We start from the raw sequence: 26,372 nt of genomic DNA on the forward strand, positions 1-26,372 counted from the left end.
TTGGGGGAGGGGGAAAAGGGTGGGAGGAGGGGGAGGGAAATGGGAGGCTGGGAGGAGGCGGATACTTTTTTTCCTTTTCTCAATTAAAAAAAAAAAAATAAGTGAGACCGTGTCTCAAAAAATGCTTACGTGGAATACAACATGATTGATATTAGTATGAGGTAGAGGGAGAAACTTCCTCATGTGAATTATATAGCAGCTGATGTATTTACACATTTAACACTTCCAGAAAAATTCATAGAAAAACATCATAATTCTTATTTGAAAAATAAATAAAAATAGAGAAAACTGAAACAGATTTAATATTTACTTTTTCAGTCTTATGCAAGTCACCTCCTATTCATGATACAGAAGTTGAAAACATATTGTGAGGTGCTTGATGACTTTATGCACTCACGAAACTTTTTTTATAAATTTCATAGCATAGGTGTTTAATGGACTAGTATCATCGTTATAATTTATTCAATCATTCTGTAGTTGAGCAGGATAAGTAGTTCTTCCAAGATTCATCCCTGTTTTATCCCACAAACTTCTTGTCTTTCTTTTTAATAGCCCACTGGAGCTCTTATTAGGCATGTAAAATAATGTGAAGCCGCAGAGGAAAAGTAAACACTCTATGAGAACAGAAACCTCTCCCTTCTCTCAGTTCTCTTCTGCCCCCCCAACAGCATCCAGATGGTCACTTTGTGAGCTGTGCAGTGCTGGGTGGGACTTTAGCCGTTTTAATGTTTGTAAAAGTGTAACAAAAAAAAAATGCTTTTGATCTGCACATTTTCCCTTCTATCTTGGCTGGCAATGGAAGTTATTATCTTTGTAACTATAATGGACACAGAAACACAGACATGAAATAAGATAAATATGCTTGCAAGCCAAGTTTCTCCAAATAATTGAAACAAAGCCCAGAAGACAGGTTTGAACTATTCAGTCAAATGCCTGTGGGATACTCATACTAGTTCCAAGGCGGTCATTATCTCCATTGCCCAATAAACACTAGGTGGGTGTGTGCCAACTAGGGTAAAGGTAAACTTGTATGAAATACCTACATAAAAAGAAAAAAATCTGCCTACGTGTCATCTAGTCAAAAGCAGTAAATTATAGGCAAAGCTTCCTCTGACTTCAAAAGTCAAGCTATGAAATTGGCTATAAGATGTTAAAGTTTAACTAGAAACCACGATGGCTAACATTACCAAGAGTACTATCAGTCACACACTGCTATACTGTTTCTCTAACACAAGAGACAGATAAACTAACATTTCCTAAACCCACTCAAATAATCTGACTTATAGCAAAATGTGAATACATAATAATAGTTATGAGATAATAACAGTAATTATTAATAATACTAGTTATCTAATGGAGGCTTTTAAAGTCCAGCCTTAAAAACCTCCTCTCAGGGTCCAAACTAAATGAACGAAGAAACTAGGATTCAAGCAATGGTGAAGGAAACAGGTCAACTCACACACATCTTCTCGCCATGTCTCTTTATTGTACTCTTATAATTCTTCTGCCTTTATTCTAATTCTTCTGTCTTAATTGTCTATAATTTCCTAGTTCTAATTCTAATTCTCTGTTACATTCTTTGTTTTCTTCTTCATTATTCTTCCTACATTCTTTATCCTTATATATTTCTGCTAATTTCTGCCAGCTTCTCTCTCTCTCTCTCTGTCTCTGTCTCTCTCTGTCTCTGTCTCTCTCTGTCTCTGTCTCTCTCTGTCTCTGTCTCTCTCTTTCTCTGTTCTACCCAGCTTATAAAGACCCACAAAATCTTGCAGGCATTGCCTCTGAAGGTCGCATACCAGTTCTTAAGTAAATGATAAGAAACAGAGTCATTCCAACAACTCACAGTGCAATAAATCCAGACAGGAAGAAAAGATCATTTTGGCTGGGTGGTGGTGGCACACGCTTTTAATCTCAGCACTCAGGATGCAGAGGCAGGCAGACCCCTGTGATTTCAAGGCCAGCCTGGTCTACAGAGCTAGTTCCAGAACAGCTAGGGCTACACAAAGAAACCCTGGTTCAAAAAATAATGAAATTTAAAAAAGCTCTTTCTTCCAGTTAACCCCTAACTCATGTGCAGCAAACCGTGGCTGTGAAAGAAGTCTCTCTGTTATCTTCTCTACAGAGGTAGCCCTACAGAGCTAAACCAATGAGAGAAATAAAGAAACTGTATGTTATATCCTATACTTCTTACTGTATATAACATATATATCTTAAACAGTTTGTGATTAGTGGTCGTAAAGGCCAGGCCCTCTCACACTGGAGACTATTTGTTTACAAAGGTGTCCTCAGAATGCAGCATGAGCTGCAGGAACAAGGGGTATGGCAAAGGAGCCCACCCAGCACTCACCAAGGCACAGTGACATTAAAAACATTTTAAATCTTAAGATATATTCTTCTATCCAGCAGGTAACCCTAGACCATAGAAAGAGAAGCTGTAACTTTTTTCAGGGGCTATAAGTTATATTTTCTAAATAGCCCTGGCCATTCAGGGATCTTATCCCATGGTGTCTGGGCAAAGGCTATAAAACTGAGGTTAGGAATCTATGCAAAAAGTTAATTATTGTCCCTGGTACTGCAATTAGGGTACTTTGCACTATTTACCTTGTCTCAACAAATCATACAGCTGGCTACATGTCCTAGTAAATAAGATTGTATTCATTTAGTAATAGTTTATCTTAAAATCCAATTAGCAAAGCACCTGGACTGATCTAAAAGCGACTTTAAAGTTTTATATCAGTTAATTGTGTGCGGCTATCTTGGCAGCTGGGGATATTACAGCTCTTTTCTTTCCTTTTGTGTGTGTGTGTGTGTGTGTGTGTGTGCATGTGTTTTGAGACAGGATTTTTCTGTAGTTTTGGAGCCTGTCCTGGAACTTTCTCTGTAGACCAGGTCTCTGGCTCCTGAGTGCTGGGATTAAGGGCTTGTACCACCATTATAACACCTGACTCTAGGGAAGTATCTTTGTATTTGTTTTATTCATCAAAACTTTATATAGGCTAACATTATTAATATCAATTAGACAATACAGCTAAGGAAGACCCAGCTTCTTAACAATCCACAGATAAAAATGCCCAGTAGATCAGGAATGTATTTGTGAGATACACACATATATACAGGCTAGAGAAAGAATACAATTAGCACATTTAAAATTACAGGCAGAAGCAACAGTTTTCTGGAGTTTGCATTTCTTGCAGGCCTTGCAAGGCAAGTTTCCTCCATCAGAAGTTAACTCTTGTGACTTGACACCTTCAATATTAATTGTAACTTCTGTAATAAATGATAAAGGCCTTCAGCACACATCATCTGATTTTTAGTTAAATACATATTTAGTTAATGAATTTTAAGACTTCAAAACGGTAAATTCTTGGTTGGAGACTTATCTTAGTGGTAGAACACTTGGCACTAAGTACAAAGCCTTGAGTCTAATCTCTAGCACCACATGCGTGCTTGTGTGTGCGCATACACACACACACACACACACACACACGCACACGCACACGCACACACACACACAAAGAAATAAATTAAAAAAATATTACTTCAAATTGATTTTTTTGCCACTTTGGAGGGGTTGGGATAGGGGAAGAAAAGGGATCTTTCTTTGTAGTCATGGATGGCCTAAAACTCATAGATTTTCCTGCTTCTGCCTTCTGAGTGCTGATATTAAAGGCGTGTGGCACCAAGCCTAGAGCAACAGAGCTGTTGCTGTTGTCTTGGAGACAAGATCCTACTGCAGCCAGACTGATCTGTAACTTACTACATAGTACAGTAAGTAGTGGACTCCATGGCAATCCCCCTGCCTCAGCCTCTCAAGAATAAATTACAAGCATCAGCTATTATGTCCAGCTTTATTAATCTCTTTAAACATATAATTTTGCTTTACTTACCTCTCTAGCCACATTGCTTGTTTTTACTTCCTGAATAACCGTACCAAAAATGATATAATCAACAACATCCTTTGGGACATTGGTCCGATGCAACAAACCCCTAAGAGCAGAAATCCAAAGAAAAGAAACAGTTCAAACATGCCAGAAAACATCACATAAAACACTGCACGTTTTTAAACAAACAGTGCCTGAGTTGGAGGTATAGGAGAGTGCTCATCTAGTATATATAAGGCCCTAGGTTCAATTCTAATCACCAGAATAACACAAAGATAAGCCCTTCTCTTTAAAAGGCCAGGCAGAAACATTTGGCACCCTATCAAAAAGGAAATGAATGACAAGGGATGTGAAGGCAGTATCTGATGGTCACTTGATAATGAGACATTAGAAGGAAGAATCAAAAGTTACTTTGGAGCTGGGCAGTGGTGGCGCACACCTTTAGCATTCAGGAGGCAGAGGCAGGCGGATGTCTGTGAGTTTGAGGTCAGCCTGGTCAACAGAGCAAGTTCCAGGACAGGCTCCAAAGCTACAAAGAAACCCTGTCTCAAAAAACAAAAACAAAGCAAAAGAGAGAGAGAATTTAAGGAGCCATCAAAAATAGGAACACAAGTACACATTTGTCAAAACTCAAAAGTGAGTTATATAAAATCTGTATGGAGTTAAAGGTGCAGTTCACTGGTAGAACATTTGCCCAGTATTTACAAGTCTTTTGGGTTAAGAACCCCATCACTGAAATAAAGAGAAGAGGGGAAAGGAAGAGAAGGGGAAGGGAAGGAAGTGGAATAAAGAAGCAGGAGATGGAAGAACATCATAAAGCTGCAATACAAGAACTCAAAGGAAGACATGTCCACGCACAGTCCACAGTGTTAAATGTAGAGCACAGAGAGGCCCAAGAAAAGAATGCTCTATTTATGATCCCTAAAGAGGAACTTCCAATGTGTAGCTAAGCAGAGATTTGGGAATGGAAATGATTATTATTATGTAATTAGGGAGAGTAAACAGTAAACAGAGAAACAATGCTGTGGCATTTGTTCTTAAAGTCTGGCAGGAAGACAAGAAAACTGACTGATGAGCAGAACGGTTAAATGAAAGTGTTTTCCAGTTAGGAAAAGATCTTCGGCTGCCTGGAGACACTAAAGCAAAATATCACTGGACATTAGAGAGTATATTATGTAGGCACAGCCATATATTTTATGACCACACCAAAGTATTCATCCATCTCAACCTCATTTCGTTATATTTAAATTAAAAAAAAAATTTTTTTGTTTTTTGTTTTTTGAGACAGGGTTTCTCTGTATAGCTTTGGAGCCTGTCCTGAACACACTCTGTAGACCAGGCTGGCCTCAAACTCACAGAGACCCGCCTGACTCTGCCTCCCGAGTGCTGGGATTAAAGGCAGGTGCCACCACCACTCAGCTCTAATTTAAAACTTTTACTTGCTTTGCACATGAACCTTCGAGTTTTTTTTTTTTTTTTTTTTTTGGTTTTTCGAGACAGGGTTTCTCTGTGGTTTTGGAGTCTGTCCTGGAACTAGCTCATGTAGACCAGGCTGGTCTTGAACTCACAGAGATCCGCCTGCCTCTGCCTCCTGAGTGCTGGGATTAAAGGCGTGCGCCACCACCGCACGGCTTCGAGTTTTTTGTTTTTTAATTTTTATCTTAGGTGTATGAGTATTTGCCTCCATGCATGCAGATGAAACAGGATGATTGCCATGAGTTTGAAGCCATCTTGGCCTACATAATGAGTTCCAGGCCAGCCTGAGAATATTATAATAAACATCATCCACATACCACATATATATATATAGTCATGTCAAGATGCTACACGCTAAACTTGCAGATAAAGATGACTTACAATCAAAGCTGTTCAAATTTAACATATAAAGTTAAAATTTAATCCTATCATAGGACACACCTTTAATCCCAGCAATTGAGATGCAGAAGTAGGTCAATCCCTAAATTCAAGGTCAGTCTGTACTATGGTGAGTTTCAGGTCAATCAGAGATAGATGGTAAAACCCTATCTTTAAAAACAAAAAACCCTTGTATAAGGTAGTTAATATTGCTTCTTGCAGCTAGGCAGTAGCAGTGCACACCTTTAATCCCAGCATTTAGGAGGCAGAGGCAGGTGAATGTCTGTGAGTTTGAGGTCAGCCTGGTCTACAGAGTGAGTTCCAGGACAGCCAGGGTTACATAAAGAAACCATGTCTCGAAAAACAAACAAAAACTTACTTCTTGCCATATAAAGTTTAACATATCCTAAACATGAAAATTCTACAGAACATACTACTTCAAATGCTAAAACTAGGAAAACATTTTAAATGAAAGAACAGGAAACTTCATTTACTTACGAAAGTGCAGCTCTAGCCAAGTCATGTGGCATTAGGTCTTTATAGCTGGGAAAGAAAACAAATAATTTAAACCAAAAGCCTAGAGTTTCAATAACCTTTCAAATTATTTGAAATACAGATTATCTAACATATACTGCTGAAAATGCACCCAATGCTACTGTCAAAGTCATCCCCTTGGTTCAAGTGAAGAAATAGTGTGACTTTGCTGTCATCTTAAAAAACCTGACAAGCCCTAAACACCTACAGAATTTTCTGGGTATCTGACCAAACAGATGTTCTAGCTGCGCATGGTGCTCAGACCCATGATCCCAGCACCTGGGAGGCCAAGGCTGGAGGAATGCTCACAAATTCTAGGCCAGTCCAGCTACAGCAGGAGACCCTGTCTCAAAAGTAACAAACAAAAATCCCAACCCCAAACATCAAATATCATGTACATTAAAAAATTATATCCCATACTTTTATTATTCAGAATGGCATGTGTTAAATATTCTTTTTAAAACTAACCTTTTTTGAGAGCTTTTTTGGGGGGCAGGGGATGACTACATTTTTTATTTTGTAAAGCTCAAAAGGATACAAGGGGCATGTTTTAGTTGTTTTATGAAACTTTTTCCTTTGAAATAATCTGAAATTTACCAAAGAGCAGAAAGGACAGAGCTGAGTTCTTACACCTTCTACCCAGCTTCTTCAAGGTACTGTTCACTAAGCCACTAACTTTGTGGCTATCACCAGTTTCCTATGAACACCCTTTTCCTGCTCCAGGGTCTAACCCACAGGGCCATGTGGCATCTAGTTGTTATGGCGGCTTAGCCACCTCTAAACTATGATAGTTCCCCACTTTTGACACCTGAGATCGGAGGCAAGGCACTCTTCTCATTGCTTCCTATTGGGATGTGTGGCATTAAAATTACTTATTACCGGTGATGTTAACTTGAGCATTTGGTTCAGATGGTACCTGTCAGTTTTCTCCACTATAAGCTACTATTTTCCCTTCCTGCAAAAAGTCTGTTAGAGTCACTAACCCCAGCCTTCCTGCTCTTCCCTCCCTCCTCCTCCCTCCACATCACACATGAGGCTCTACACCTTGTTTAAGTCTTTTCTCTCTTTTAACATTTGGTGCTGTGTGCTCATACATTTGGGGAAGACACAGGACAACTTGTAGGAGTCAGTTCTCCCCTTGTTTTCCAGGACCTGTACTTGTGTCATCAGATTTGGTAGCAAGCACCTTTACCCACTGAGCCATCTCACTGGCTCCTTTTTTAAATTTTATTTTTATTTTAAGTGCATTGGTGTTTTGTCTGCATGTATGTCTGTGTTGGATTCCCTGGAACTGGAGTTAAACACAGTTGTGAGCTGCCTTGTGGGTGTTGGGAATTGAACCTGGGTCCTCTCAAAGGGCTCTTACCTCCTGAGCCATCTCTTCAGCCCCTATGCTTTTTCCATTTAAAAGTAATATATCTCCAAGATGTCAAATTTTCCATATGAACACATAAGATAGGCCTTATTGTTTTTAAACTGGAGCCTAATATTCTCCAGTCTTTAATGTTAGTGACTGCCTGTGCAAAATAGAAATATTAACAAACTAACACAATTTAAACAAAACAGAACTAATTCCTGAACTTAATTAGCAGAATTCATTATCAGTTTTTGTGTAGAATCTCATTTAGAGGATAGAAAACTCTAAGAAAAACAGTTGTTTGATTCTGAGAAATTATCAGGCTAGTCCAAAATACTTGGGGTTGAGCTACAAGTGGCATTTAGACCAGCTGTGTCAACTCAAAGCCTCATCATTTTCAGGACCAAAGTAGCAGGTTCTCAGAATTTTTACAGACCATCCTCAGCACTAACTGTGCCTACAGAAGCAATCAATGTTCCAGAAAAAAAAAGGACACCCTGTTGGAAAAGATGCTATCTGGATCTACACCGAACTTTCAATTAAGGCAATTTCAGGCTAATACCATGGCAAGCTAGTTTATAAAAAAGGATAAAACATCTTGCTATTATATACCGCACTGATTTGACTTGTTCTATACTGCCTTTATACAAGTACTTTCCATATGGTTCCCCACTAATGGCATTATTACCTACAGAGACTACTTCAAACAGTACCTTAAAAGAAAAACGACTACCATGATCATGTCATACTTACGAAGTGCCGGACAGCAGAAATGGAATGCGGACACCTTCTACCACCACTATATTCTTCATATTGGGTTTTGCTAAGGTCTTCTTTGACTTGGTCTGGACAGCTTTAAGATAAAGTTCAAAGAAATATTAATAAAATATATGAAATCAAGGATAGGGAAAAAGCTCAAGTGGAACACTTGCCCAGATACATTTTGCTATGATTGCTCTCTTTCTCTCTTTCTGGTATTTGGGTCTATTTTACGATGACCTTCTGGCTTTTATAATTTCCATTGAGAAGTTGGGTGTAATTCTGATAGGTCTGCCTTTGTCTCCTCTAAAAAGAGCTGTACTGTTTATAGTCTCTGCCAATGGGATAGTCAAACAAGGTCATAACTCTAAATCCAAGGCACAAAGTGATCGTGTTCAGAGGGGGTATACCAGGCCCACTGACAAATCAACAAAGCAGTTGACTAGTGTATATTAGCACCATTTTTTGTTTTGTTTTTGCTACAATAAAATACTTGAGACTGGACATTAAGGAATCTAAACTAATTAAATGGTGCATACTGAGGTCCTGGTGAAGGTCTCCCTGGCTATGTCATAACAAAGCTAAACATACCACAGCAAAGAAACAGGAAGAAAAATGGCTATGTACAGAAGAAGACAAGCACTTGGGATGGACTCATTTTAAAACAGCCACTCTTGGACTATAGAGATGGCTCAGTAGTTAAGAGCACTGGCTGTTCTTCCAAAGGTCCTGAGTTCAATTCCCAGGAACCCACATGGTGGCTCAAAGCTATTAGGAAGGAGATCTGGTGCCATTTTCGGGCCTGTAGGTATGTATCTATACAGGCAGAACATTGCATATAAATAAATCTTTAAAAAAATGAAACAACAACAACAACAAAAAAAACCCCAGCCACTCTCAAAGGTTGATACCAGACTCATACCAATGACCAAATTACTTTCCTTTTAAGTTCATTTAAAAAACAAAACAAAACAAAAACAGGGTACTGCTACATATCAAATTCATAATGTAGCTTAGGTTGGCCTCAAACTCTCAACATTACTACTACTTAAGCCTCCCCAGTGCTGGGATTTCTTAAAGGTTCTAGTGCCTCTCAGTATTACCACAAGGAGCAAACTTCCAGCTCATGACCTTTGGTGTGTACACTCTATAAACCATAGCAATTAGCTAGTCATGTCATTGGCAAACAAGAGATGAACTGTGCCAGGCCAGATCCTCCTTGGTAGGAATCCAAGCAAAGAAACATGGCAAAAAATACCCATTACAGAGGCTGAAAAGACGCCATGAAAAGAACTAGGGCAATGTAAAAGTTACGTCATCTGTAAGCTAGCTGTAGGATAGCCACAAATCCTGGGAGCAAAGAAAAGAACAAAAGGAGGTACAGACCTAAACAGAGAACTCTCAACAGAGGAATCTAAAATGGATGAAAGACACTTAAGGAAATGCTCAATATCCTTAGTCATCAGAGAAATGCAAATCAAAACAACTCTGAGATTCCATCCTACACCTGTAAGAATGGCCAAGATCAAAAACACTGATGACAACTTATGCTGGAGAGGTTGTGGGGTAAAGAGAACACTTCTGCATTGCTGGGGGAATGCAAGCTGGTACAGCCCCTTTAGTTATCAGTATGATGACTTCTCAGAAAATTAGGAAACAACCTTCCTCAAGACCCAACAATACCACTTTTGGGTATATATCCAAAGGATGCTCAATCGTGCCACAAGGACATGTGCTTAGCTATGTTCATAGCAGCTTTGTCATAGCCAGAACCTGGAAACAACCTAAATGCCCCTTGACCGAAGAATGGATAAGGAAAATGTGGTACATTTATACAATGGAGTACTACACAGCAGAAAAAAAATAACGACATCTTGAAATTTGCAGGCAAATGGCTGGAGCTAGAAAACATTTTGAGTGAGGTTACCCAGACCCAGAAAGACCATTATCATATGTACTCACTCCTAAGTGGCTTTTAAACATAAAGCAAAGAAAACCAGCCTACAAACCACAATCCCAGAGAACCTGGACAACAATGAAGACCCTAAGAAAGAGATACATAGATCTAATCTACATGGGAAGTAGAAAAAGACAAGATTTCCTGAGTAAACTGGAAGCATGGGGACCTTGTGAGGGGGTTGAAGGGGAGGGGAGGGGCAGGGAGGGAACCAGGGAATAATGTAGAGCTCAATAAAAATTAATAAAAAAATTTTTTAAAAGATGTGTCATGCTTTACATAACTGCTATCTGTGTGTGAGAAAAACAGGAGCATAGACGGAGAAACAAAAAAATAATCATCAAATCAGTCAAAATTCCCACTAGACACGGTTCATGAGATGACAGGACACCTATACATCCTGTAGTCATTTGCTCACACTTCTTCCAGCAGTAATACTCAAACGAGTTAAGAGGAATTATATAGTTATAACTATTGTAACCTAAAACCTGCTTGGCACAGGCACTTGGCTCTTCCCTATCCTAAAACCAGCCAGTCACATTCCTTTGCTTATCAGTGCCTTTTTGTGCCGTTATCATCAGCAGCATTAACACAAACCACTTATAAAATACTGTTTGACACTGGAGACATAAGTCTCAAGACTTTCAGAGCTTATAACATAGGAAGAAAAGAAAAACACCAAAAAAATGGCTACCGGACAACAGAGACTAGTCTAAATGAGTGAAAAATGATTTCTCTGTTGTCATCAGAATGACCTTTTACTACTTGGCAAGGAGTCAGGTCTGCGTGGGTGATTATGCAAAGCAAAAGCCTGAGTGAACAGTTAAATCAGGGGAAAGGTGACATAAGTCAGAAAGGAACCATCCTTTATTATTCTTTGTGAATAATAAAGACAATAGAAATCTAAATTCTGGTTAGAATTTAGAGGCTCTAGGACATAAGTTCTCTAGTTGAGATTAGGCAATAGATGTCTACGAATATTGTGGGAAGATAATACCACCATGAACATACTGACTTTAGTTGATGAAGGGCATTTTGGCTGTGTGCTGTTGTAGCTGCTATGGTGGTGGTGGGTTGAGTACAGTGTGCTAGGCAAATCTGCTTTGATTTTGTCCCTTTTCTCTTAGTACAGGGTGGGGATTGAACCAGGGTCTTGAACATGCTAGGTAGGAGTTCTACCACTATATTCCCAGTACTTAAAGAACTTAGAGATATATTCATACCTATATAGTAAGGCTGGCAACAATTTTTTTTTAAGAGAAGGAAACTATAAAACATAGAGATGTCATTTGGCCACACTAGCCGAAAAGATACCATGCTGAAACAGAGTACATGTCCTGATCCTAGATGGCACTTTTTCTATGAAACCATTGCACAAATAATATATTTTATATTATATATAAAATAAATCTAAAATCAGAAAAAGAGTCAACAGAAAGCCTAGACAAGGAGAAAAAAATGCTGACAATCTGTCAGGAAATGTTTACACCACACAGTGATTTTCAACAGCGAAGAAGCCTAATTCATTGGGTTTCATTGAGGATCTACATAACACCATCAAATCAATGAATTTCCCCACTCTTTCATTCCATGATAGCTAAACATCTTCTTTTATTAACTAGTTTTCCCATTCACCTCTATTTCAGAAACAGGTCCTCTTGTATATAAGATAGTAAGATATTTAATAGAGACGTCTACCACTAACTACAACTGTAAAAGTTAACGTGGGGCTCCACAGTGATTTCAAGACAGTGTGTAAGCTTATCTTTTCCAGGACTGACAGTCAGGGCTACATACACTGACCCACCAAGTTTATAGGACCTTCATGACTCTATGAGTGCCAAAGGCCAGGAAGCAGTCTTCTTTTATCATCTTAAGCCCAAAGGAATGGTACTGATTGACTATACATATTTTTATTTGAAGGTAATAATGATATGTTGATCATAAAAGGGCAAGAATTAACAAATTAGTTTGAGTTTTACTCAGAATTCACAAATACAGAATTCTAACATTTAATGGAGAAGTATTTGCTTGAAAATTACAGTACCTGGGGCTGATCGTAGCTGGGAAGAACAGCTCAGAGGTCTTACAGCTAGAAAACAAAGTGTGTATCATTTAATAACTATGCACAATATTTATAAGTCTACACTTAAGAAAGAAAAATTGAACTTACAAAATCTGAGGGCCCATTTTGATGTAGTAGAAATGTTTTTAAAAGTGGAAGTCAAGATGGTAGACATTCTGAAACCTACGAAGAAAAGAACAAATTATGTCTTGAATTACTTCAGCAATCTGTAGTGTACACAGTCTATGAAATCTGATAAACTCATTCACAGCCACCATAAAATACCATTATCAATTATTCTTTTCTAGCAATATTATAACTATACTGGCATAGCTTTTCCATTGTACAAATAACTATTCTAAGCATGAATCATCTATTCCTCACAATGAATGGTATATCCATACTAAGAGATTAGGAAACCTGGCAGTGGTGGCACACACCTTTAATCCCAGCACAGAGGCAGAGGCAGGCGGATCTCTGTGAGTTTAAGGCCAGCCTGGTCTACAAGAGTTAGTCCCAGGACAGGCTCCAAAGTTATAGAGAAACATTTTCTAGAATAATAGCAAATAGGGAACTGGTTAAGTAAGTCATACACTTGCAACCAGGAAACTACTGTATTATATACAATCAGCCATAAAAGATAAGAAAATAGGAGCTGGTGAGATGGTTCAAAGGTTAAGAACACTTGCTGTTCTTCCAGAGGATACAGGTTTGATTCCCAGAACCTTCATGGCAGCTTACAGCAGCCTGTAATTCCAGTCCCAGGACACCCAACATTCTCTTCTGGCTTCTGTGGGCACCAGGCACATAGTGTTGCATAGACAAACATGTAGGCAAAACACCCATATACATAAAAATAAGTTTTTGTTTGCTACCACCCATTAAAAGAGGAAAAATAGTTCGAGACCAGCCTGGTCTACAGAGCTAGTTCCAGGACAGGCTCCAAAACCACAGAGAAACCCTGTCTCGAAAAACAAAAAAAAAAAAAAAAAAAGAGGAAAAATATTTGTATTTCCTTGAATCATAATAAAATACTCCTAGGGTACAATGTTAAAAACAACTGTTAGGGGCTGGAGAGATGGCTCAGTGGTTAAGAGCATTGCCTGTTCTTCCAAAGGTCCTGAGTTCAATTCCCAGCAACCACATGGTGGCTCACAACCATCTGTAAAGAGGTCTGGCGCCCTCTTCTGGCCTTCAGGCATACACACAGAGACAGAATATTGTATACATAATAAATAAATATTAAAAAAAAAAAACAACTGTTAGGCAGGGCATGGTGGCACGTGTCTTTAATCCTGGCACTCAGGAGGCAGTGCAGGTAGATTTCTACAAATTTGAGGGCGGTCTGGTCTAAACAGTGAGTTCCAAGTCAGCCAAGGCTACATAGTGAGATCCTATCACAAAAACAAACAAATGAAAAAAGAAATAATTGTTAGGATGGAGCTAGAGAGATAGCTCATCTGTTAAGAGCACTTGGTTACTAAAGCCTACCTCATGGCTCATAACCATCCATCATCTCCAGTTCTAGGAGATCTGACCCACTCTTCTGACCTCCATGGGCAACAGACACACATATGGAGTGCATACATAAACACAAGCATAACACATAAATAAAACCAAAAAAAAAAAGAAAATTAAAATAATTGTTAGGGGCTGGTGGAGACGGCTTAGCGGGTTTAGCTTGTTGTCAAGCATGAGGACCTGAGTTTGTCCTCAGGACTGGTATGATAGGATGAGAGGACCACCTCCTACAGGGAGCAGAGGAGGCCCTGAGTAAAGTTCTAAAATGAATGTGTATCATTGACATTGACACAGCCATGCTAAAGGCTCTGATGCCTGAGCCCCACAACAGTGACAAAGCCTGCCCTGGGAAGACTCAGAGGGACGGCAAAGCTCGTGGGAAGGAATCCAAGTGTAATGAAGAAACCAAAATGCACAAAAACTAGCAACCGCAGCTCCCTCCGCCTCCTGAAGGTTCACAGCCTGAGACGATTTTCCAAAAGACACCTCCTTACAGATACTTCCTACCCAAGACAAGCTAGCTCCTCCCCTTGTGCTGTATATAATATGGCGATGTTCCAAGTTCTAGTGGTAGATGTCACTTCAGAGGTTTGCACACCCCATCTGACCCCAGCTTTTCTGTACGTCTGTCATTTCCTCAGTGATTGTCCTTTCTTCACTCCCTCACTGTCCCTAGACGGAGTTCCAGGTCCCAAGTGGCATACAGGTTCTGGGACCACAACAAACTTCCTACAAGAAGTCTTCTGATCTCCATATGAGTGCCATGGGCCTCCCTCCCAGATAAATGTTAATAAAAGAAATAATTGTTAGCTGGGGGAGGTGAGCATATACTATAGCACACATGTAGAGGTCACTGGACAACCTGTGGGAGTTAAAGCTTTCCTTCTACCAAGAGGTTCCATGATTCAAGTCAGGTTCTCTGGCTTGGTGGCAGGAGCTTTACCAATGGGATCACCTCACTGACCCAATGTCTTAATTTTTAAACGTATTTTTACTTAAAAAGTAAATAAGAAACTTAAGGTTTATGAGGATACTGTAGTGGCCAGCCTCCAAGCTGACCCCAGCATCTTTTCTCTCAGTTTTTGTACTCTTGGTCTGGCTGCCTTCCACACTGCACTGCTCTGTCAGAAGAGATGGCATGGCTTCTGAAATCAAGCTGTGAAAAAGATCGCAGTTTCTGTCTAAATATCTCAGATACTCTGTGGAAAGCCAGCTGGAAAGTCACTGCCAACAGCCATGTGAGTGAGCTTGGAAGCTGATCTTCTGGCACAGGAAAGCCTTCAGATGACTACCACCTGCCCAACATGCTGACGATAACCTCCTAAAACTCCAAAGTCACAACAACCCCACTAAGTAGCCCAGATTCTTGACCCTCAAAAATTGTATGACAACATCTTATAACAAGCATACCTAAAGATATAGGAATTTATAATTTGATATATAATGTAGGGTTTAAAGTAAATGGAGGAAAGATGATTTGATCAATCAATTTGCTGGGAAATGACTAATTGCTTGGGAAAAATAAGGTCTATTGTTCACACTATAAGTATAAAAAATGCCATGTAGATAAAAGATCTAAAAACATTTAAAAATATAAAAATACCAGAGTCAGGAAAGATGGCACACACTTTTATTTAATCCCAGCACTTTGAGTGAACACAAGCAGATATCTATGATTTCGAAGTCAGCCTGGTCTACATAGTAAGTTCAAGACTAGTCAGAGGTACACAGTGAGAGCCTGTCTCAAAAGAAAAAGATGAGAGAATATGGGTGTGCGTGTGTGTATACATGGAAGTGGAGGTTAGAGGTCAATCACTTCTACACCTTACTTTTTGAGATAAGGCCTCTCATTAAAGCTGGGAATCAAACCTGGGACTTCTTGAAGAATAGCCAGTGCTTTTAAAACGGAGCCATTTCTTTAGTCCCCTAGAAAAATTACCGTAGTACTATTGAACGACTTGGATAAATCCAGACACCTCTAGCAGAAAAAATAGAGCCCAAAATCTAGCAGAAAAAATAGAGTCAGTTTATTGGTTGTCTGGCTGGATAGCAATCCCTAGATTCTCTTCTCTCCACTAATGCTAGGATTACAGGCCCACAAAGCTACATGTCCAGCTTCTTTTAACCCAGCGTATGGACTCAGTTTTCATACTTGCACAGCAAACACTTCACCCATTAGACAAGGCCACCTCCCATTAGATGAGTAAGATCTAGAAGCCATAAATTAAGCGTTAACATATTTACTAAAATATTTTAAACCCACACACAATTTTAAAAAAAACTAAAATTGAGTTAAAAAGCAAAGAATACATTAGAGAAAATATGGTTAATATAATCTATAAAGAGCCTGTTTCAAATTAAAAGGGAAAAATCTGCAATTTTTAATCTATATTTTGTTCTAGAGTGCATTTCCCCACTATGTAGTTGTCAGTGAAGTCTACAGGGATTAACCCAATCAGAGTGATCTTAATCGCTGCAGGGATTAAAGGCTCAGATGGCTAAGCCCTACAGCACCTTGCCTTGACCACGGGACTGATGTTTAGTTAGTCTAATACTCAAGTTTTCTGTCTGCAGTTCTAAAACACAAATCATTCCTTTGGCTGTAGTTGTACAAATATTAACAGTGCTACCTAAGGACAAAGTTGATATCAAAAGAAGACAGAACTGAAAATTTTATGAAAAACAAAACAAAAAAACAGTCCTAGTCATATTCTATCTGAAACACACCCACTGATGGTCCAGGAGATAAGGAATTCCCAAATTTAATAGAATTTTCTATTATTTGCAACTGAACAGGTTCCTATCTGATATGCAGACCACAAGCAAAAATGAACAAATAAGCAGTTCCTATAAGAAAGTAAAATGCCAGGGCCTTCGAGTACAGCTGAACGCCAGAGTGCGTGTCTATTACATACCCTGTGTTTGATCCCCAGCATCAATCAGTCAAACTAAAATAGTCACACTAACAAAAAAAAATATGTGTTTGTATTTCTGTGAGTGTAAGCCACATATGTATGGGTGCCCATGGAAGATAGAAGAAGGTATTCAATTGATTCAAGAGGTGGTTGTGAGCTGCCCATCATGGGTCCTGGGAATCGAAGTTGGATCCTCTGTCAAGTGCAGCAAGTGTCCTTAACTGCTTAGCCTCTCTCCAGCCCCCGAAAATACCTTTTAAAAATTTGTTTTAAAGCAATCCAGTGGCTAAATTCCATATCCAGCACGGGGGAGTGGGGGATACATAAAAACCAGCCACAATGCTTGTTAGAGTATTACTTATAGTTGGAACTATTCTAAATGGGAATCAATAGAACTAGCTACATCATAAATATATCATGACTATTCAGCAGGTTGGGAAAAAATGAAAAGATATGCATGTATGCATTGACATGAAAAGACGTTCATAATAGGTATTAAATAAAAACGCTTTAATCCCAGCACTTAAGAGGCAGTTAGATCTCTTTAAGTTTGAGGCCAGTCTTGTCTAAATAGTGAGTTCCAGGACAGTCAGAACTACCTAACAGAGAGACTGTCAAAAAGCAAACAAACAAACAAAAAACAAGACAAACAAACAAAAACCCAGAAAGCTCCCTTCTTTCTTTCCATAACCATTTCAGCCATTTCTTGTTTCCTCTCTTGCAGAATAATTGGCTAACTAGTGAGTGCTATTTCTGTTTTGAACACTGGGCTTGCCACAAAAAAAAGAAATTTTATATAATCTTTCCGAGTCAGTCAAGTCACCGAAAGTGCAAATGAATGAAACGTGGGGGTAGTGGGTACTAAACAAAATAGTGCAACGCACCGGAAGCTGACTTTACTTTCTTTTGAAACAAATCCATTTATTTCAGCACCATCTTTCCAGCACTAAAAACAAACAAAACACCCAAGCTAGGCGACATGAAAAGCTGAGCGCTCAATTAGAAGTAGAGACTAGGGCTCTCTAGTCTAGTTCTACCACCTGTGACTACCAGTTAACACACTGTTCCAACGGCTGCGGCTACTTTGGTGAGGATGCCCAGATGCCCGCCATCCGTGAACCCTGGATCGCTAAGCAGGAGGAGGATTGTCTCGTCTTCCACACCCGAGGCCCGCACTTAACGACACGTTCTCAATCGCAACAGCCGCGGGACTGCCTCAACAGGTAAAGCAGGGGAAACGACAACGCTCTGACACACGCAAACAGTCCGTGAACCCGAAGTGGAGAAGGGCGACACCCCTGCTGCGAGCTACGGGAGAACGCGACCTGCCGCCCGCCAGGAGGCGGTTGGCACTGGAGGCCTGGACTCCGCAGCCTGTCCCGCTCTTGGGACTTCGACCCTCACGGGAAAGGGAAGGGGCCCCGGAGACAGGAGCCGGGAGGGAAGTGGGACCTGCCTGCGGGAAAGTCAGAAGAAAGCCGAATCGCGCGCCGCCGCACCTCAGAGACCGCGAAGCCCGCCGCTCCCAAGAAGGTCTAGCCCAGAATGACAACCGCCAGCCCTCACCGAGGGGCGGCTCCCGTTCCGCAAGGACCTCTCTCGCCCCGCCCGGGGTCACCGCGGAATTTGAGGGCTGCCCTCTGAGCGCCTGACTAGAAAGTCAGACACTCCGCCCCCCTCCTCAGGGGTCCTTGGTCTTCCTTCAGAGAAATCATCCTTTCGGCCCGATTAGTTGGGAGCAAGAGGGAGAGTGAGAGGCCCGGCGACTACTCAGAGTCTGCGTTTTAGTAAGGCAGTACATCGGGCGCCCTGCCGGACAGACTGAGAAAAGAAAAGTCCTCGGCTTCATTGCGCCCAGCTACAAGAGCTTTCTACTTTCGTCCTCTTCTGCTCAAGATGGTGGCGTCCCGGGCAATTGGCAGTCTCAGTCGCTTCTCTGCCTTCAGGATCCTCCGCTCCAGAGGTGAGCCTGGCTGGGGACTCGGGAGTGCCTGCTGGAACCGAGGCGGCGGTCACCAGCGTTTGCCCCTCGCTGTCTCCTTCCCACCCCTTCCCCTGGACCCCGGGAAACGGGGGTTACTGTCCAGGGACCCCATTTCCTGTGCCCTTGGGAAGGGACTGTCACTTCCTCTCGCCCTTTTGCGGCGGTGTCAGGCTCTCCCTAACTTTCCTGACTCGTTCCCCTTAGTCTGGCAGTTTGCGCAGGTCTCTCTGCTGCAGCCCTGCGCTCACGCCCCTCTTGTCTCCTTTGATGATTATGGTCTTGGCTCTGACCCTGTTAGATTGGGAGGATTGAGACCCATTCTGTCGCATCTTTGAGGCTCTGCCGCACCTTGGTCACTTTAAGAGATCTGTCAAGCTTCCAGGTAGCATTGACTAGCCTTACAGATCCCTGCCACTCCTGATGTCTATCGTCAAAACCATTTTTGCAGAGAGCTCAACTCTCGCGCTTCCAATAATCCTGTCGTGAATGTATAGAAGACTGAAAGCAGAGGTTCTCCAACTCAGAGAAAGGAAGATTTTTTTAAAATACTAGAAAAACTTGATTTTTTTGAGGAACGAAATTGTTAGATTATTTTCCAATCTTGTTTCTGCCGATGCCTAGTCAGGCTCTATGAACTTGCATTCTTTCTCTTCAGACTGGTAGTGAAAGGGTTAAAGGGGTGGCGGTAGAAAACTGCCTGTCCGGAGGCGTCCCACATCCATAATGGCTAATGTAAGTTTAATTTATTGCATATCATACTTGATACCAGTTACTTTGAGACTTTCATTTGTAATATGAATTCGCTTTAATTTACTTTTACCTTCCGAGACATTTAATTAAGTGAATTAATTGAGTCTTTTTCCATTTTTTTTTAAATCGCCACAGATCAATTGTGTGTAAACAGTCTAAATCACCACATTACCAAAAGAAAAATGAAATGAGGCCGGACATGGTGGTTCTCACCTTTAATCTCAGGTGGAACTTTGAGTTTGTGGCCTACCTGGTCTACATTGTGAGTTCCAGGCCAGTCAGGGCTACATAGTGAGATCCTGTCCTAAAAAAAAAAAAAAAAAAAAAAGAAAAGAAAAGAAAGAAAGAAAGAAAAAAAGAAAGAAATGATGTTAAGGTTGAGGAAGGAATTAGGAAAAAACATCTGTTATCTTTACGTTTGTTATCTTTCTGTTATGTTATCTCTATGTTTACTTGTGGCCACATTTCCTTACAGTTTATATTTTACCTTTAACTCATTTAAACAGTTTTAGGAAAAGCATCATATATGCTCCTCTGTTTTTTGTAAGGTATTTTTATGGATTGTCAGCTGCTACAACACTGGAGTGGTGATGGGGTCACATGTTTTCTAGTTACTAGGTCGCTGTGTGACTTTGGCCAGGTGCTTTAATGTAAATGGGCTTTCTCATCTGTAAAGTGAATGAGAGTGATTTTTTTCTTTGGCAGGAGAAGTAATTTGATGGAGCAATTAAAGGCTTTAAGTATGGACTCTGACTTCTGCGTTAAATATGTCTTCTACCTTCGGGTAAACTCGGGAATTAATTTCAGTATCTTTTTCTCATTGGTAAAATGGAGTCAATTACATGTTAAGTCTAAAGAAGTTGCATTAGGTATAAAGCAGCTTATCATGGGAATAAGTCTCAATAAATGTTATTGGCTTTTTATCCCTAAGAAGTAATGGTTGCATATAGCTGAGAATTTTTAAAGCAATCTATCCATTTTATGTAAGTGATGAAAAGCTGACAGCCGGATTTTCCTATACTTCCACACAGAAACTTATGTTAATTTGTAAACTGTATTATTTTTTCGTTAAGAAAGTCTAGTCAGTTATAGCTACAACTTACTTTAATAGCAACTTATACACTTTGAAAAAATATGTAGGAAAATCAATTTAAAATTAGCTGCCCACCTGATTTACTATTTGGAGTCTAGACTTTAGTAGTCCTTGACCCTGAGAGTGTGTGCAGGCGTTGCCAAATGCCCAATGAACTGTGGCGTTACCTGGAAAAAAACATAAGCCTTCTATGATAGTTTTAGAACATTCCTGCTGTATAGTACCATCATTCTAGTATGATTATCAAATAAAAAACTCGCAAGTTGACCTTCATATCTAATTTCTACTCCTCCTAATTCCCAAGTATGTGAGTGAGAAGAATTTTACGGGAAACGAAAGGCAGTTAGTAGGTACTGTGGTATTTTCCAGTCTGACTCTCACTTATTCAATCAATCCCATCCCTTGTCCTGGAGTTGGATTTTGGAAAAGCTATTAACTGTCATAAACTAAAGTAACATTTTCAAAGTTGGGTCAGCACAGTCCAACTTTTCCCACTGATTATAGTGTGATCTCGTAGCTGTTTTCTTACATATGAAGATGATTAAAAAGTAGGACAAAGGTTTCACTCTTGCTGGCACTGAAAAATGTAGGCTAAAGTTCACTCGGCGGCAGCTTAGCTGTTAGGCGTGGGGTGAGGCTGGATTCCAGAAGCAAAGTGACCCTGTACTTCGGCTTGATTACATTGACTGTGGTTAGGAAGTTTTTCTTTATGTTTGTGCATTTAGTGTTCTTTCTCTTTGCTTTTGTCTCTGTTGATTTAGGAGGTTTTGTGTAACTATGTGGAAGTGTGTTTACCCCGAAGAGAGGTTAGTTGGCAAGATTTAAGTGGCCTAAACAAGGCTAATGAACACCAACTTACTTATTTATTTACTTATTTAATTTTTTTTTTTTTTTTTTAGTTTTGTTTTAGAGACAAGATCTTACTCGATAGATCTGGATGGCCTGGAACTCCTAGTCCTCTTAGGCTGCTCCCACACCCAGCTTGCACCATCCACCTCTAAAGTGGTGGAGGGCTGGTGAAGGGCGTGCCTCACCAAGCTTAGTGCTGAGGATTATTGAACCCAGGGACACTTGCTAGAGAAGTACCACTGAGTTACTTCTAGTTCCCAAGGCCATCTTAACTGACACTAGATATTTCAAAAGTTTTTGAGGAAGGCTAACTGTGTTCTGGTTGGCTATGATCAACCCTGTCTAGCTTAGTATGTAATTCCCATCCTCCTGCCTTAGAGTGTAGGAAGTCCACTTGTCTTGCTGCTAAGGGTTTTTCTGTTCAGAGTTCCTAGTAAATTTTACTTCGTGCAATCTTAGACCCGACTTTCGTCAGTCTCACGATCCCTCCCACCTGTAGCAGTGGGTTCTCATACTCCAGGACTAGGTTTTTCTGTAGCAATGATTATGATTGGATCTTTGGAGTACAAGCACACAGGAGAGGCCCAGTGGAGGGTCCTTCAATCAGACTCTAGGTAGAAGACATGGGATATAAGGGGAATTTTGAACAAACACTAAATTTGTTTGAGATATTGATCTATAGCCTCTCCATTATAAAGGCTTGATCCTACTCTATTGCAAGCAAGTTCTAGATGACAAGCAGATTGTTCAAGAGTAGCTCAGAGGCAACATCCCCCAAATACAGCTTATGTGCTTCTTCAAAATACCCTTCCTTTTCTTCTTCATCATGGTTCAAACCATCTCTTCTACATGCCTCTTTAATCTTTCACTCCTTTCTCCACATATCCCAGACTTGCTCAACTATCCTAGGAAAGCTATCTCTTTCTTTCATTTAGAAAATGAAAGTAAATCATCATTTACTCGACTAGGTGTTACACACTCAGGCACCAGCACTCAGCAAAGGCAGATGCCTTGAAACAGTGGTTCTGCACCTGGGGGTCAAGACCCCTCTGGGAGTCACATATCAGATATCTAGCATATTAGAATTTTAAATTATGACTCATAATAGTAGCAAAATAGTTATGAAGTAGCAACAAAAATAATTTTATGGTTGGGAGTCACTACAACATGAGGAACTGTATTAAAGGGTCACAGCATTAGGGAGCTTGAGAACCATCCCCTTAAAATAATATCAACTATTAGTTCTTTCTTTCTTTCTTTTTTTCGAGACAGGGTGTCTCTGTGTAACAGCCCAAGTTGTCCTGGAACTAGCTGTGCAGGTCATGCTGGCCTCGAACTCACAGAGATCTGCCTGCCTCTGCCTCCTGAGTGTTGGGACTAAAGATGTGTGTCGTCACTGTCTGGCTAGTTACTTATTTCTATTTATTTATTTATTTATTTATTTATTTATTTATTATGTATACAATATTCTGTCTGTGTGTCTGTCTGCAGGCCAGAAGAGGGCATCAGATCTCATTTCAGATGGTTGTGAGCCACCATGTGGTTGCTGGAAATTGAACTCAGGACCTTTGGAAGAGCAGGCAATGCTCTTAACCACTGAGCCATCTCTCCAGCCCCCTAGTAACTTATTTCTTAATATTAGCTCTGATCTTCAACAAAACGTACATGACTCTAAGTTTCCCCCCAAAACTTCACCTTGAGATTTCAACTGTGTGATCCTCCTCCCTGCCTGCATTTTGGTCTTTATTATTATTTAGTGTTTTGTTCTCATTGCTGCATTTGCAAATGAACTTATAATTAATCTCTTCCACTATAATTTCAGTCATTAGGCAACCAAAGTTTTCACAGCAACCTGACATGTCATGCAACTTTCTAGGACACTGGGGTATAACAAGTAAAAGTAAAGTCTTGGTGGAGCTTGCATTCTGGGGCAGCAGAGGATATAGTACTGAATCTACTCAGGGACATAAATGAAGGGTTGAAAACAGCTCAGTGGTAAAGTGTTTGCCTAGCATGTACAAGGACCTAGGTTCAAGACCCAGTTCTGAAAAACAAATTGTAAAGTAGAAATTCTAGTGGGAAAGAAGCATGGGCTAGGTACTCTAACTAGGAGAGAGTGAAGCATATTGGGATAAGAATGGACTAACTGGTAGGACAAGTAGGGCGGGGTGAGGTAGAAAGTCAGACAAAAACTAAGGAAAATAAGCAGCTAAGTGTCAGAATGCAAATGCCGAAGCAAATCCAAAACAAACAAAGAAGCCTAACCAGCCGAATCAACAAACCTCCAAAAACAAACACCTACAAAAGCAGCATGGCTGCAACTTCATTTTGAGATGAGGAACTGCTAGGTGTCTCAGCCTAGCTACAACCTGTGATCGCCCATCTCTGGGGAGTACTGGGATGGCAGGTACTGGTCACCACTCAGGGCAGTTACTGTCTTAAAAATCAGATATTCGTGCTTTAGAGGTGGATGATGCAAGCTGGATGTGGGAGCAGAGGTAGGCAGGTCGCTAGGAGTTCCAGGCCAGCCAGATCAGAGTGAGATCTTGTCTCTAAAAGAAAACTAAAGTGCTCAGGCGGACATCTGTGAGTTCAAGGCCAGCCAGGACTACTTTATAGTGACACTCTCTCACTAGAATCAGGTGTGCTGGAATGCATTTATAACCTGAGCACTTGGGATCATGAATTCAAGCGTTCAAAGTCATACTAGGCATGTTATGTATAGCAAGTTCCAACCTAGCCTGGGCTACACATTGAAGCCTTATCTCAAAGAAAATTAAAATAATAATAAGAAAACAACAACAACAAACCAGGTTGTCCCTGACTTCATTATCTTCTAAGTCTCTGTGTCTCCCAAATGCTAGTATTCCAGGTGTGGACCCCATACCTGTTCTGCTGATGATTTAGTGGCTGTTTTTTCTGTAGGGTTGCAGCTGCTTGCCAAAGATATCCAGTGAGCAAAATGGTAATTAGAACCAAAATGGCTGGGGACATGAGATTTGATCTCTTGTGGTCATGCTGAAGACCCTAAGCAAGTTAGATGATGAGCACCAGCTAATAAGCAACAGAGGACAGTGTCAGAATTTTGTTATCCAAAGATTGGGAATGTTATTGGTGGAATGCAGTATAGAAATTTTTTTTAGTTAGGAATGCTTAAAACAGCAAAGCATGACATGGACTGTTTCCTTTGTAGCAGCCAGTGGTTGCCCCTTGATTTGATGTTTTGTTTTGTTTTGTTTAAGGTCTCACTATATAGCCCTGGATGGCCTGGAACTTGCTATGTAGACCAGGCTGGCATCAAATCCAGAGATCCTCCTGCCTCTGCCTCCTGAGTGCTGGGGTTCAGTGTATAACGACCACATCCAGTGGTCTTTTATTTGTTTTTCAATATTTATTTTTATTTATGTGTTGGTGTGCATGCGAGTGTATGACAAGTGTGTGAATGGCAGTGGTGACCAAAAGAGGGCATCAGATCCTCTGCAACTGGAGTCTTTTAGCCAGCATGGGTGCTGGGCAACACACTCGGATCCTTTAGGGAAACAAGAGGCATGCTTTCACTAGTTGGCCTGGAAATCACAGTAATCCACCTGCCTCTGCCTCCCTGGTGCACAGTTATAGTAGTCAGAGGTCCTTAATGGGTCTCGGGCCAAGGATAAATAGCTCTGTGGTAGAGTGTTTGCCTAGCATACACTAGGCCTATGTTCAATCCCAAGTGGGAACCATATGGGTGTCATTAGGCTCAGGTAGGTGTTGACAGGGCTTCCATTCTTTCCGAAGGCCCTGAGGAAAAGCCGTGGCCTTACCTTTTCTAGTTTTCAGAGACAACCTGTGGTCTCAGCTTCTGCTCATCTCCTTCCTTTAGCAACCTGGAGCCAGGACATGCTCACATGTCTCTGATTTTCTTTGGGGTTACCCTAAACCCATTTAGATAATTCATGATGCTTTCCCTAGATTAAGGTCAATCTTACTTCCATTTGCATGTTAGCCCTTTGCCATGTAACCCAACACATTCACACATTCTAGAGATGTGATGTGTCCTTCTTTTTTTTTTTTTTTTTTTTTTTGGTTGGCGGGGACATCCTCTCCCTACCTTACTTATTATCTGGATAATCATTTGACCTAATAATTAAAATGAGAAAGGTAATGGAGTAGCCACAATAGTGGCCTAGAATACATTGTTCTGATTGGTGTTTTATTGGTGTAAATTCTAGTTTTGCTGACCTGACAGATATTACAGAAATTCTGTTTCACAAAATAATTTTGAAACACTCTTCCCTTGCAGGCTGTATTTGCCGCAGCTTTACAGCATCTTCTGCTTTGCTGAGTAAGTTGACTTTCTTGTTTACATAATGCTGATTTTTATACTTTTCATTTTTTGAAATTAGAATAGAATTGCACCATAATCCCCCATTCACTTTCCTCCCTCCAACTTCTCCCACACACCTTTCTTGCTTTCAAATTCATGGCCATTTTTCTTAATTGCTGTATATATGCATATGTGTATATGCACATATATAAATACCTATATAGATATATATATCACTAGATATGTATATGTGTGTATCCCTAAATATATGTGTGTATCCTAATATGTATGTATGTGTATATGTTCCTAAATATATGTGTATTTCTTGATATATATATATATATATATATGTGCATATATGTAAAACAACAAAGAAAAAGAGGCCATGAATTTGAGAGAGCAAGGGGAGTATATGGAAGAGTTGGAGGGAGGAAAGTGAATGGGGATGTGTGTGTCCTAAATACAACCTGCTCTGTCCATATAATGGTACTTGTATGTATATATCTTAACATCACTTTGTAGACGTACTTTGCGATAAGCATGTTTA

At 40.3% G+C, this 26,372-nt stretch overlaps 2 protein-coding genes across 3 annotated transcripts in view; one reads left to right on the forward strand and one right to left on the reverse strand.

The window, feature by feature from the left end:
• LOC121439638 (trifunctional enzyme subunit beta, mitochondrial-like) overlaps nt 1–18,431 on the reverse strand; it is a 36,203-nt gene extending 17,772 nt beyond the window's left edge. The window contains exons 1-6 of one of the 2 annotated variants that reach the window (XM_041640179.1): nt 18,300–18,431; nt 12,516–12,590; nt 12,390–12,434; nt 8,380–8,479; nt 6,234–6,278; nt 3,888–3,987 (exon numbers count right to left, since the gene is read on the reverse strand). In XM_041640179.1, the coding sequence (XP_041496113.1) occupies nt 3,888–3,987; nt 6,234–6,278; nt 8,380–8,479; nt 12,390–12,434; nt 12,516–12,582 (357 nt within the window). In that variant the 5' untranslated portion in view covers nt 12,583–12,590; nt 18,300–18,431. The remainder of the gene's footprint in view (nt 1–3,887; nt 3,988–6,233; nt 6,279–8,379; nt 8,480–12,389; nt 12,435–12,515; nt 12,591–18,299) is intronic. The other variant, XM_041640180.1, reaches the window with a different exon arrangement.
• A 154-nt stretch (nt 18,432–18,585) lies between these two features.
• The window catches only part of LOC121439637 (trifunctional enzyme subunit alpha, mitochondrial), a 40,212-nt gene continuing 32,425 nt past the window's right edge, over nt 18,586–26,372 (forward strand). The window contains exons 1-2 of the mRNA XM_041640178.1: nt 18,586–18,806; nt 25,802–25,843. Of these exons, the coding sequence (XP_041496112.1) occupies nt 18,740–18,806; nt 25,802–25,843 (109 nt within the window). The 5' untranslated portion in view covers nt 18,586–18,739. The remainder of the gene's footprint in view (nt 18,807–25,801; nt 25,844–26,372) is intronic.

This window comes from Microtus oregoni, unplaced genomic scaffold (genome assembly GCF_018167655.1).
Source record: "Microtus oregoni isolate MIOR12 unplaced genomic scaffold, Mior012 000062F_ref0000492, whole genome shotgun sequence".
Taxonomy (NCBI): Eukaryota; Metazoa; Chordata; class Mammalia; order Rodentia; family Cricetidae; genus Microtus; species Microtus oregoni.